This window comes from Notolepis coatsorum (assembly GCF_963971535.1).
Source record: "Notolepis coatsorum genome assembly, chromosome: 7".
Lineage (NCBI taxonomy): Eukaryota > Metazoa > Chordata > Actinopteri > Aulopiformes > Paralepididae > Notolepis > Notolepis coatsorum.
In genome coordinates, this window is record NC_140171.1 from 175,762,195 (window position 1) to 175,776,711 (window position 14,517).

Consider the following 14,517-nt stretch of genomic DNA (forward strand, 5'->3'; position numbering starts at 1 on the left):
GGCCTGATCCCGACTCTGGTTCCAGGGAATCGTCCGTTATTGAGCGGCCGGTTCCTTTGGTTCCGGAGGATTTGCGACGCAAGCTTTTCGCGTCTGCCCGTTCACGTCGCAAGATGGTGTCCTGCAGACGCGAACGGCCTGGGTTTGGGGAATTGCTGGAGACCAGCGAGGATGCGTCGGTCTCTGCATGCCCGATGGAAACTGAGGATTACATGGAAGAGTCGGACGGATTCTTGTTTGAAGGCCCTGTGGAGGCGAGTATCCCTCCCGTCCAGGTAACACCGGATGGGGGAGAAATGTCTCCTTGGGGCGCCTTGTTCGAGGATGTCGGGGAACCACCTCTGCCTCATCGGCAGGATGCCCTGCTATCAGCCACATCAGACTGTGGCTCCTCAACCGGTCGAAGCCTGCTGCATGTGAGGGATGCGGTTTGGGGGAGGAAGGTCAGCAGGGGGAACTGCAGGCTTTGTTCCCCGAGCTCATGGCGGTAGCTGCCGCTGCAAACGGCGTGCCGCTGCCGCAGCCATTGCCTGCTCCTGCCCCGTGCAGAGAGATGGCAGAGGAGAGATCCGTTCTTCAACCCCATTTTCCGCCTCCCGTCCTTGCCGGTGGAGTCAGAAGGCTTCCACGACATCGAGCTACCTCCGCCGTGCCTACCACTGCCTCCGCCGCCGCTGCTGGCCCCTCCAAGAAGGCCAGGAGGAGAGACGGTGCTTCTGCTGCCGCCGGCCCATCTATGACCGGAGGAGATGGTAGGGAACGACGTGACCAGCAGCCGATTGCCTACCATCCCTCCGGGGCTTCTCGGGGTGGCAAAACCCGAGCGGCTCGAGGCAGCAGACGCCGCTGAGTGACTTTTTCCCCCTATGGTCCACTCTATACCCCTCCCCGGCCCTCTCATGATTTGTGCCTAATAAAAAGTCCCCTTAAAGGGGGACTGTATTTTTTGGCCAAACAAACTGTGTGTTTCTTCACAAATACATATGATGAGGTTGCGAAATGTGAATCTGCATTGTTTACATTGAGGGATGAGTTACGTTCGTGTTATGAGATTAAGCAAGGTCTGTAAGCATACACTCAGTCATAGAAGGTTCTATCTTAGCCTGACGCTCCACATGCAGGTAGAAGCTGGTTGTATGATCTGTTGCTTAAGCAAACTAATGTTGATCCACAACACTGTTGTGTTAGTTGCAGTAATACTCGTATACACACGTTCCACGGCCTAGCCGTTATACTCTCTGTCAGTGTTTTTTCTATGTACAACATATAAAGCGGGTGTAGGATTCACACACACACACGACTTGGTTTTGTTATAAATCCTGTTCACAGTCTGTGGGTAGCGGGCATTGTATTAGCTTACGCTATACATTGGCTTTCTACCAAAGGTCTCAAAATGCTACAGTTGTTTTTTGTGTGTAGGGGAAGAAGGGTTTTTTGTGAGGGGGTGTCGAATAAACCCCTCCTTCCCACTTGATTGGTCAAGGGGATTTTTTCTCATCTCCTGTTGAGCCAGTCAGGGCCGAGCCGTTCAACGACTTGGCGGGGGAGGGGAGGGGGGGAAGGGTTGTCCTGACGCGGCTCCTATTACAAACAGGAGTCGTGTGCGGGGTTCCCCCCCGTCATAGCATATACATTGCTATGACGACGGCTTCCATGAGTTAGATCTTTACGTAAGGTCTGTGGTGTTAAAGTGTCGGGTTAGAGCGTAGGGCTTACGGGTCTGCTACGCTCGATTTTATGTGTAAACTTGAGACAGTTGCCATGTCTTTTTCATACTACGGCTCATGTGGGAAGGCTTTCTGGGGAATTTCGGTCTAAACTTTCTAAATAAAGGGTGACTGGATGTAAAAATATAAACAGTTTTTACTCCCAGCTGTGCAGATTGGGTTATGCTGTTGATGCTTCTTTCTTTGTTATTAAAAAGAGTTGGGGTTAGGAAGCATCACACCCCTCTTGTCGTTCCCCTGGGCGCCTTGGGGATTCAATGAAAGGTTTAAATAGCCTGTTTATTGATGTGGATATGCCCGACGCACACATAGTGCTAGATCGGGGTGTTCTGTTGAACATCAAACAACTGACTGGCGCGCCTTGGTTGCTTGGGGTTAAAACAGCGTTTTTATAGAGCAACTGGGATGGGGGTTTTTCCTCTTCCGACGACCTATGTTGGTTGTCGACGGATTCTCGTTCATATCAGGGGATGATGACGGAATGGATCTGAACATACGTAGAAGGGTCTCACGTCCTGGGGGTGGGCCACCGGGCGCGGTTCGCACCGAACGGCTGGGTGGCGCCTTCTTTTCATGTTTAAGGTCAACACGCATATCTGCCCCTTCTCCTGTTGGCATGTCGGCGTGGTTAGGGCACGAGACTGGTTCTGGTCACGCTGGTCCAGATCAGTTGAACCCATTGTCTGCCGGGGATGCAGATCTGCTGTTCTGGTACCCTGAGGGACTTTTTCCAGGGGGAGAAATGCCAGGTCGGTCCGGGTGTCACAGGGTTAGGCGCTATGGAGACCCTTGTTGGGTACGTTGTACTCTGCACTGTCGTAATGGTTTACGGCCGTGCCAACCTGTACACGCCCGATCTCGTCAGAGCTCGGCCGTTACGCAGGTTGGTCTTGGTTAGTACTTGGTTGGGAGACCTCCTGGGAATACCAAGTACGGGGTGCTTGGGGCTGGTTCTCCATTCTTTTCGCTCTTCTCTTACACATGGCGAAGAGGGGCCTGTTGGGGTGGTCTTTGACCTCCTCGGGGGACCCTGTGCTCCCCGTATCGCCGGGCCCGGTCCGAAGTAATGTTTCGTCGACCCGTAGGCCTGGGATAACCCTGTTGGAAACTGAAACACTTGTACTGCGGTAGTGCCCGCAGGTACGTTTTGGAGTTTTTTCTTGAGGGGTTATGGGACCAACCACCGCATAGGGTAACGACTGGGTGGTTGGTTCGCTGGTGTGTTGGTGCAGTGTCAACTCCCGGGTTGCCCGGTTGAGTGTGCCCCTGCACGTTCATGACGTCTGCCAATCGTGTCAGCATTCGCTGCCTCATTGAGGGAGGCTTTGTCATGGTGGTCAACAGCGCCAGCATACGCCCCTTCCGCCGGGGCGGCTGTTTCAGCTGACTCCAGGCTCGGGTTACAGCCTGTTGCCTGGTTTCCCCGGTGCGCTGCCTGCTTCCGTGGTAAGCCTTTGGTTCTCACGGCCATGCTGACTGCCTGTCCTGCAGGGTCAGTGTGCCAGGCGGTGTGCTATTGGGGGGACAGGGCCCGCTCTTGTGAGGGGCCTTTGTCCGAATACGCTGGCGATGTGGGGGGCGGGGTCACTAGGTGACCACCTGGTGGGGTCTTGATGCTGGCATCATGGACTTCTCCGGGCCCCCGTTTTCCAGGGGGTCCAGTCCCTTTGGTGGGTCTGGGCCTTCCTTCGCGCTCCGCTGCTACGGCCTTGCCACAGGGTTGGGTTTGCTCTTGACCCCGTTGTTTCTGGGGGCAGTAACAAGGTCGTTCCTTCCGTTCGTTCCCGGGTGGCATGCGGGTTGTGCGTGTGGGTAGTCGTGGGGTCAGGCCACGGTCTGCTCACCCTGTGCGTTGGGTTGCTTGAGTGCCTCTTCGCACGGTCGGGTCCGTCGCCCTCCCGTGATCCCCCAATAGGGGGGGTGCCCTCCATTAGGGGGGGTCGGGGGGGCTCGGTCCTCCCTGATCTGATGGTTGTGGGGGGCCTCAGCGGGGTGTATTTGTCGGCCGATGGCTCTCGCTCGGCCTCCCTTGTGCGTGAGTGACGCCGAGCGAGAGCCGTTACGATACAGAACGTTAGGTTATAACTATAACCAAGTTCTGTTAGTAATGGTGACGCTCGGCGTCCGACGCCGCTGCAGCCCTTGATCTCACCTTGTGGTGAAAGCTTGGGAAAGAGGCGAGTAGGTGGCCACACACCTGCTTATGAAGGTAAGCTGATGGGGGTGTGGTCAGACGAATATTGGGATAAAGGTACATTGTGGAATTTTTATTTAGTGCGCGTGCACAAGCGAGGTACAGTGCGTGAGTGACGCCGAGCGTCACAATTACTAACAGAACTTGGTTATAGTTATAACCTAACGTTACCTGTGACTCAGCATCATTAACACCAGTAACCTGTGACTCAGCATCATTAACACCAGTGACCTGTGACTCAGCATCATTAACACCAGTAACCTGTGACTCAGCATCATTAACACCAGTAACCTGTGACTCAGCATCATTAACACCAGTGACCTGTGACTCAGCATCATTAACACCAGTAACCTGTGACTCAGCATCATTAACACCAGTAACCTGTGACTCAGCATCATTAACACCAGTGACCTGTGACTCAGCATCATTAACACCAGTAACCTGTGACTCAGCATCATTAACACCAGTAACCTGTGACTCAGCATCATTAACACCAGTAACCTGTGACTCAGCATCATTAACACCAGTAACCTGTGACTCAGCATCATTAACACCAGTAACCTGTGACTCAGCATCATTAACACCAGTGACCTGTGACTCAGCATCATTAACACCAGTGACCTGTGACTCAGCATCATTAACACCAGTGACCTGTGACTCAGCATCATTAACACCAGTAACCTGTGACTCAGCATCATTAACACCAGTAACCTGTGACTCAGCATCATTAACACCAGTGACCTGTGACTCAGCATCATTAACACCAGTGACCTGTGACTCAGCATCATTAACACCAGTAACCTGTGACTCAGCATCATTAACACCAGTTACCTGTGACTCAGCATCATTAACACCAGTTACCTGTGACTCAGCATCATTAACACCAGTGACCTGTGACTCAGCATCATTAACACCAGTAACCTGTGACTCAGCATCATTAACACCAGTAACCTGTGACTCAGCATCATTAACACCAGTGACCTGTGACTCAGCATCATTAACACCAGTAACCTGTGACTCAGCATCATTAACACCAGTAACCTGTGACTCAGCATCATTAACACCAGTTACCTGTGACTCAGCATCATTAACACCAGTGACCTGTGACTCAGCATCATTAACACCAGTAACTCCCCTCCATGTATGAAATAATTCATGAGAGCAGAAAAACATCTAGTATACAATATATATAATGTACAAGAAATTATCATATTTCCTTGTGAAATAATAGATATTTACCACCTGTCTATGTAGAAAACACACACCCTTCACTTTTAGGGGTCACAAGCTACACAAGGAGTCGTAAGAGGAGGATCAGACCTGTTCCAGTTCATATGCTTTGGCCTTGTCCTCGTCCCGGTCTGCGTTCTTGCGGTACGCCAGGCTGAGGCCCCACACTGACAGGATGCCGTACACGTTGTCCCGGACCCAGGCGTGGGGCGCCTCCTTGCAGCCGGGCAGAAGACCTGTCACAGGGTCCTGGGTTGGAGAGGAATGGAACAAGATAACATCTTACTCTTTTTATTATTGTCTATTTAAAACTGAATCAAACCATAAACAAAGTGGCCTGTTGGGATGTTAGATCCTAATGTAAAAAACTGTGATTTGATATGTCTGCACTTTATGTGCTCATTTTATGCCTGTCTTTTTTCTGTTGTTATTATTATTATTATTATTATTATTATTATTATTATTATTATTATTATTATTATTATTATTATTATTATTATTATTATTATTATTATTATTATCTCGTCAGAGCTCGGCCGTTACGCAGGTTGGTCTTGGTTAGTACTTGGTTGGGAGACCTCCTGGGAATACCAAGTACGGGGTGCTTGGGGCTGGTTCTCCATTCTTTTCGCTCTTCTCTTACACATGGCGAAGAGGGGCCTGTTGGAGTGGTCTTTGACCTCCTCGGGGGACCCTGTGCTCCCCGTATCGCCGGGCCCGGTCCGAAGTAATGTTTCGTCGACCCGTAGGCCTGGGATAACCCTGTTGGAAACTGAAACACTTGTACTGCGGTAGTGCCCGCAGGTACGTTTTGGAGTTTTTTCTTGAGGGGTTATGGGACCAACCACCGCATAGGGTAACGACTGGGTGGTTGGTTCGCTGGTGTGTTGGTGCAGTGTCAACTCCCGGGTTGCCCGGTTGAGTGTGCCCCTGCACGTTCATGACGTCTGCCAATCGTGTCAGCATTCGCTGCCTCATTGAGGGAGGCTTTGTCATGGTGGTCAACAGCGCCAGCATACGCCCCTTCCGCCGGGGCGGCTGTTTCAGCTGACCCCTCTGGCGCCTGTCTCGTCCGCAGTACTCCAGGCTCGGGTTACAGCCTGTTGCCTGGTTTCCCCGGTGCGCTGCCTGCTTCTGTGGTAAGCCTTTGGTTCTCACGGCCATGCTGACTGCCTGTCCTGCAGGGTCTTACTCTTTTTATTATTGTCTATTTAAAACTGAATCAAACCATAAACAAAGTGGCCTGTTGGGATGTTAGATCCTAATGTGAAAAACTGTGATTATTATTATTATTATTATTATTATTATTATTATTATTATTATTATTATTATTATTATTATTATTATTATTATTATTATATTATTATTATTATTATTATTATTATTATTATTATTATTATTATTATTATTATTATTATTATTATTATTATTATTATCTTAAAGCCCCAATCCGGTATAATTTTTTTTTTTTTTTTTATATAAACGTTTGTTATATGAACATACATTCTTGTGCAGTGTTTGATCTGTAGATGGAAAATACACTTTGGGGGAATTTTCTCCAAAATAGGTCAGCTTACAAACATTGGACCTCATTCTTGGACGAACTTACGAGAAAATTGTATCAACAAATTTACGAACCTTTTTGGTATTCTCGAACAGCTTCTTTTCGTAAAAATTCTGGATTTACGAACTCGAAAAGGAACTCGAAAAGGCAGACATACTGGTGTGTTTTTAAGGGCTTCATTTGGGAGAAATCCTTGGGGATTGTGTTCACTTCGATTCTACAGACATCATCGGAATTAAATAATTGTAATGATAATAAATACGACTATATCTGGATGTATTGGTGTGCGCCCAAGTTTTTACTGGCTTCATTTGGGACAATTAAATAATTATAATAATAATAAATACGACAATATTTGTATCATTAACAATTATATTCTGTACTTATATGTACTCAACGAACCATCTCCTCTTTCTTCATGACGGCGTAATTTCCTCTCGTCTAAGTCATCCGGTTTCCGATACAATGTGCAGAGATTTTGATCATATTAATTAAGAAGATCATATCATTGGTAAACAAACATGATGCTGAAAATATACACTTTGACTGCTGTTTTGACAGGGTTAGGGTCTTTAATCTTGGCTACATTTGAAAAAGAAACGTAACATTAAAGGGGAACTATCTTATAAATGGCCTTTTTGAGTGTTTAGCATTGTTTCCTAGCTATGTGAACTTATATTAATATGATCTATGTCTCAAAATTCTCATATTGGCGCATTCTTCCAATTCTCCTCTCACAATATTCACCCTCACTGAACTGAGTCATTTGAAAATGTGCCCTATATGTGATGTCATAAAGACACCGCTGCATGATAATGTTCAGCCGGGGCCGTATAGCGCAGTGGTTTAGGAGCCCAGGCTCAAAACAGCTCGAGATCTTGAGGTAGAAAAATGCTGTTTTTGAGGACTTAATTAGAAATACAAAACAATGAATAAAAAAAAAATATATATTACAGAGGTGTTCCATAGACTCACAGGAATTGTGTAAAAGTGCCCAAATAGTGAAAGAAATAGTAAAATAGTTCCCCTTTAACTCTTTGCCCGCCAAACCCGAGAAAAGTCGGGTTTCGTCGCCAACGGTTGAGCGACAAACCTGACTTTTCTCTGGTTTTTATCCTTTGATCTTTTTCCTTTGATCCCCGTTCTAAACACTGGCTGGAGCTCCCTGGGTCTCCCTGGCACAGCTGCCTACGTTGGAATTGCAATGACGATCGAATCTCACCAGGTGGCAGTATAGCCTACCTTTTGAACTGGGATAGTTTAGTGTGGGGAATGTCTGTCCTGATTCCTGTCTGTCCTGATTCCCTCTGAGGGGGAGGAGTTCTTGCAGAGCAATCGCTCTGATATTTTCTCGCCTCAAACCTATCGTTTCTCGTATACACGAGTATACACATATACACGAGTAATCGTGATCGCCGATGGGATCACTGCGATTATTCTTTTTGGAGTACCTTCTGGCTAAGGTAAGGTCTATTCTATGTCTATTTTACCGAACCTGAAACATGTTTTTGTACCGATCACAGTGTCGTATTTTACCGGACCTAAAACATGCTTTTGGTAACGATCGCAGTCCCCCCCTCCCCCCGCCCCCCATTTGGGGTTTCAGGCGAGCAACCCAAACGATTTGGGCATAATGCATATAACGCTTCATATCTCGCGATCTCTGAAAAAAGACTGGATTATTTTGGAAAGGGGGATATTCAGATTCAGATTACTTTATTCACCATATTGCAGTACAAATGGAACGTGATTCGACTTCGGTTTACAGTGAATGCTTTTTTCACAATTAAGAACAATACAACAGTAAATAAATAATTATAAGTAAAGTGCAAGACAGGACAGAACAGTGAGACAACAATAAGACTGTAAAAAGTGCAGTGGTTGGGGACATGGATACAGTGCAGCACAAAGTTCAAGGGCAAAGTTTAGCGTGTAATAGTGCACAAACTACAGTATGTAGAAATGAACTAACATCACTAACATTTTCAATAACGCTGGCGCCATTGACTAAAGATGGGAAAAGAGCGTGGCGGTCAATGAGTTAATTAATACGGACTGTATTTATTTATGCATGACGTGAAATAAATCTCAACCCCGATACCGGGCCAGTCTGGCTGAAGGGGTTAAACCTGTGTAAATAAATGTATTCAGTTTATTTTTAGTACATTTTACTCTAGTGTTTACAAACATTCTAACATAATTGGAGTATTTTATGAAATTCAGAGAGGAGGGCTTTCCTCCCCCATCTTTGTTTCTCTCTCTCTCACCTGCACTGAGGAACCCCACCCGTCTGGTTTGGCTTCCCTTTGGAACTGGGGTCTCTAGCTCGAGCCAACCTCCCCTGTTTTCTGTGTTGGGCCTGCGCTCTGCTTCCCTTCCAGAGGGCCACTCCACTGGGTGTGAGGCCAGCACCTAACGGAAGGTTCTGCTCACTAACTTCCCCCTCTTCCATCTCCTCCATCTTCTCCCTGCTCACTTCCCCCTCTTCCATCTCCTCCATCTTCTCCCTGCTCACTTCCCCCTCTTCCATCTCCTCCATCTTCTCCCTGCTCACTTCCCCCTCTTCCATCTCCTCCATCTTCTCCCTGCTCACTTCCCCCTCTTCCATCTCCTCCATCTTCTCCCTGATCACTTCCCCCTCTTCCATCTCCTCCATCTTCTCCCTGCTCACTTCCCCCTCTTCCATCTCCTCCATCTTCTCCCTGATCACTTCCCCCTCTTCCCCCTCTTCCATCTCCTCCATCTTCTCCCTGCTCACTTCCCCCTCTTCCATCTCCTCCATCTTCTCCCTGATCACTTCCCCCTCTTCCATCTCCTCCATCTTCTCCCTGCTCACTTCCCCCTCTTCCATCTCCTCCATCTTCTCCCTGATCACTTCCCCCTCTTCCATCTCCTCCATCTTCTCCCTGATCACTTCCCCCTCTTCCATCTCCTCCATCTTCTCCCTGATCACTTCCCCCTCTTCCATCTCCTCCATCTTCTCCCTGATCACTTCCCCCTCTTCCATCTCCTCCATCTTCTCCCTGCTCACTTCCCCCTCTTCCATCTCCTCCATCTTCTCCCTGCTCACTTCCCCCTCTTCCATCTCCTCCATCTTCTCCCTGATCACTTCCCCCTCTTCCATCTCCTCCATCTTCTCCCTGCTCACTTCCCCCTCTTCCCCCTCTTCCATCTCCACCATCTTCTCCCTGATCACTTCCCCCTCTTCCATCTCCTCCATCTTCTCCCTGATCACTTCCCCCTCTTCCATCTCCTCCATCTTCTCCCTGCTCACTTCCCCCTCTTCCATCTCCTCCATCTTCTCCCTGATCACTTCCCCCTCTTCCATCTCCTCCATCTTGCATCAAAATAAATGCAATTCCAAAATCTGTTTATCTGTTGTATTTATCTGTGTTAGTGTTAGGTTGACAGAACCCTGCTTACAATACTTTCTTTTTTAGCAATGTCTTCTATAAATGTTGTAGATTTACTCTGTGCAGGAACTGTGTGGGGAAGCTCTCTGTTTACAAACTGTGTGGATGACTAAGACTGTCAAGTTTTAAACTGTGGATACCAAACAGAGAAGGTAAAGACAACTTTAAACTGTTAAACAGTAATCCAGAACTATTTTATTGCACTGTAAAAAACAGATTTTACATGTCTGCACTTTATGTGCTCATTTTATGGCTATTCTATTCTACTATTTTATTGCACTGCACTATTGCACTATTTTACTCTGTCTATTCTATCTTGTCTATTTAAAACGAAGGTTATCCTATAACCCTAGTTATATGAGTAGTGGCGAGGACTGTGCTCACTATTGGAACATTCCCTATCACATACCGTGAACTTGAAAACGTTCTGCCACAATGCACCTACACCTGTCCGCATAGACGCCTGCGCAATAGAGCACGCGGAGCGGGTGCTCTACGACTATTGAACATGGGGGGGCAAACGCTGGTTTTGCTCCCCCACTTTTTGATCATATGAAAAATATGATATACCCCCCCCCCCCCCCCCCCCCCCATATATAAATCTAACCATAACTAAGTAATTTCAATCAAATTAATAATACGCAATGACACTTAATAGCAAGTTTTTAAGTTTCCAAAGATTGTGTGACCCCCCACTTTAATGGTTTGATCCAGTGCCCACGGGCCACGGTTCGTCGGCATGACGTATACGACATGTTGGGGGAGGCGGCTTTTTCGAAAGCCCTTGAAAAATTCAGGCTGGATATTGGATAACATTGTGACTGGATTATTCTTCGGCGTTTACATCAAAATGGAGCAAATCATCATGTAAGTCGAACACTGTGACTGTATACTAAATGCGCAAACAGATTGAAACTGAATATTTCTCGTATGGTGAGCCTCGGCGCTGCTGCGCTGCACCGAGTGAATCCAGAGATACGGGATGGTGCGCAGGCGCTGTGATCACCCAACGGCGGAAATAATGCCGCTTTGAGCAGTTTATAAAAAAATATTAAAAATATTTATTAGCAACGCCGAGCTTTCAAACCATCCCGTATCTCTGTGCGAACCCCTCGTGCAACTGTGAGCACCTTTGTAATGTCTCTGTGATACTTGTATAACGAACGGTTCGGCCAGAACCAGTCCTTCATGGTAAATCTAGGTTGGTTTCCCATTGAGGAGCAAGTGACTGTGGATTCACTCGGTGCAGCACAGTCACGAAAGGGCTTAACATGGACCCTGATGTAAACAAGACAAACGTCTTTCTCTGGTCTGCATCGCCTTAACAATTGTGTGTATTGAGCCGTACTGTATTGTACCCATTCTGCAATCTGTTAAATAAAGTTTTCATTCATTCATTCAGCCGCCGCGCTCACTGGGGCTATTGATAGCGTCAATTAGTTGTTGTTGTTGTTGGTACTGCGCTGCGGATGTGAACGGGGCCGGAGGGGCTTTGGGATGATGGGAAAGTTATTATTATTATTATTATTATTATAATAGTAATTGGCTATCATACGTGCCTAGCTAGCGTTAGCTAAAAGAGCCCTCGCAGTGAAGTTATTATTATTATAGCTATCATACTGCAATATAAACTGAGTTTTATAGTGAAAAGAGCAGCTTTATTTTGGTCAAGATTGAAGGCTCTATATTGCAGGAAATTGCACATACAGGTGTTCATTAAATGTTAAAAAAACTGCCGTGGAGGGGGTCGTGTCGGACCCCCTCCAAACCACCCCTTGCACAAAAAAAAAAAAAAAAAAAAAAGGTAAAAAAAAAAGAATACAAAAAAATCTTGCACCCCCACTTTCAACTATAACTAGGCGGCCATGCCTGTCCGGCCACGCCCACATCCGACCATGTATATAAGCGAGGGGTGTGACCGTACTTCCACTCGTCCCTAGTCTTTCACCGTTAAAAACGGAATACCAATAGGGGTCCTCAGTGAGTGAGAGCAGAGTGCTCGCCACTACTCATATAACTAGGGTTATAGGATAACCTTTGTTATATAGCGTAGTGGCTTCACGCTCTGCTCACTATTGGAACACAAGAGCTGAGCAGAGCAGAGAGCCTGACAAATATACCCGCTGAGGTCCCCTACAACCATCAGAACACTGGGGAGGGTCTGGGCCCCCCCACCACCCCTAGTGAGGGGTGGGCGGGGAACAGGACACCAACTGTGCGAAAGAGGGGACAGCACCCACAAACGCACAGGGTGAGCAGACCGTGGGACAGAAGGGCCTGCGACTACCCGACGGCGCACCCCGCATGCTACCAGGGAACGTACGTGAAAACAAAAGCCCACATCACCGCTCCCACACCTTGTGGGGTCGGTGTTGTTAGACCCCGATGCTACCCGCCAGGTATTCCGATTAAAAAAAACCCGACCCAGGGCGCCCCAGTGGCGAACCACATAGCGCGCTCAGCCGCGACACGGGCGACCCGGGTTCGATTCCCGAATCCGTCGTTATTTCCCGAATGTCTTCCCCCCACTCTGTCTCCCATTTCTCCTCTGTCTCTCCCTACTGGACTGCCCAGTAGTAATAAAGCGATAAAACGCCAAAAAAGAAATATTAAAAAAGAAATAAAAAAATAAAAATAAAAAATAACCCGACCCTGCGGGTGAAGCCGTAGCAGCGGGCGTGAAGGGGGTCCCAGCCCCAGGCCACACAAGGCGGGCTTACCGCCGAGTCCGGGGGCCAGGACCTCCAGAAAAGGGACCTGGTGAGGTCAACGAGGCCGTGGCATTGAGACCTCTCCAGGCGTTCACTGGTGACACCACCCATTACACCGCCAGCGTATCGGACAGGGCCTACAACAGGTGAAGGCCCTTCTCCGCCTGGCACGCCACGAGGACCCCCTGAGGAAGAGGCTCTGAAAACTCCCGGAGGAGGAGGCTCTGTAAGGAGGTTCTCTCTCTGAGGAGGAGGCTCCACTGAGGGGGGGAGGCTCCGAAGAACTTCCTGAGGAGGCTCTGAAACTCCCTGAGGAGGAGGCTCCGAGGCTCTCCGAGGAGGTTTCCCCCCATAATCTCATGGGGTCAGCTGGCACACCGGGGAGACAAACACTCCAAAAAGGAGGTTGATCCCTTAATCGAGGCCGACAGGTAACAAGAGCAGAGCCTGGACGACTGCGAACTACACAGGCACGTCTAAAGGGGCTGACTGTAAAAACAGTACCCCGACGGCACACCCGCCAAGCGCGGGGGGGGGTGTTCGACATGCACAATGTCATAATCTCGTGGGGCCACGAACCTCGCAGAATTGACCCGACTCCGCCAGTAAACTGACCTCGCCACGAACCCTGATCCCGCCAATTTATTAATCCCGCAGGTCAGGGTTCAGAGAAAGTTGTCATAAAACATGCAGGGGAAGACCCTGGAGGAGCCGGGGCCGGACCCAGGGCCCGTCAGAGAGTTGACTCCACTATCAGCATGCCGGTGGCCGCGTGTATCTTTTCCGCAACGGAATTCGGTTTCCGGGTTCCTCTGATTGGCCGCGACCCCCACGTGACCCGCCCCCCTATCCACCGCTCTGCCGCTACCGCGCGCGGCAGAGCGAGCGGCCGCGGACTCGCTCGCTTCCTCAATTTATACGCATGAAAGTATTGACTGAATGAATGAATGAATGAATGAATGAATGAATGAATGAATGAATGAATGAATGAATGAATGAATGAATGAATGAATGAATGAATGAATGAATGAATGAATGAATGAATGAAAACTTTATTTAACAGATTGCAGAATGGGTACAATACAGTACGGCTCAATACACACAATTGTTAAGGGGATGCAGACCTGAGAAAGACGTTTGTCTTGTTTACATCAGGGTCCCCCATTTTCAATTCATATATAACGACTACGCCGTAACAAATCATTAAAAAAATATACCGTTGGGCGGTCAGGTGGCGTAACAAAGATTGCGTTCGTCACCAACCCCGGAGCGGCTGGATTCGCCTGTTCGAATCCAGCTCACAGCTCCGGGGTTGTCACCAGCTTGGCTGGCCGTTCACACTAATACAATTGGCAGTATTAGAGGGTGGGAGAAGCTGGCGGGGTGGGTCCGGGTCGTTGTAAACAGCGACTCCTACAGTTCGGTCGGGGCGCCTGCTAAGCGCGGATAGGATCTAAGTGGGATAGTGTGATCCTTCCACACGCTACGCCCTCTCAGTGAGAATCCGCGCTGCCAGGTGAAAAAAAGCGGTTGATTGGCTGGACGTGTGTCGGAGGAAGCACGTGATAGCCTCCACTCTCCCAGACCGACTGTGGGGGGTAAGTGCGCAGCGACCAGGAAGGGGATTGGGAATTGGCATAACGGATGGGAGAAAATCGGAGGAAAAAGGAGGGGGAAA

The 14,517-nt window shown here is 48.4% G+C and overlaps 1 protein-coding gene across 1 annotated transcript in view; it reads right to left on the reverse strand.

The window, feature by feature from the left end:
- LOC311231846 (phosphorylase b kinase regulatory subunit alpha, skeletal muscle isoform-like) overlaps positions 1 to 14,517 on the reverse strand; it is a gene marked incomplete at both ends in the record, with an annotated part of 218,579 nt that overhangs the window by 191,635 nt on the left and 12,427 nt on the right. Inside the window, one exon of the mRNA XM_084318467.1 lies at positions 5,242 to 5,400. Coding sequence (XP_084174593.1) covers positions 5,242 to 5,400 — 159 coding nt within the window. The remainder of the gene's footprint in view (positions 1 to 5,241; positions 5,401 to 14,517) is intronic.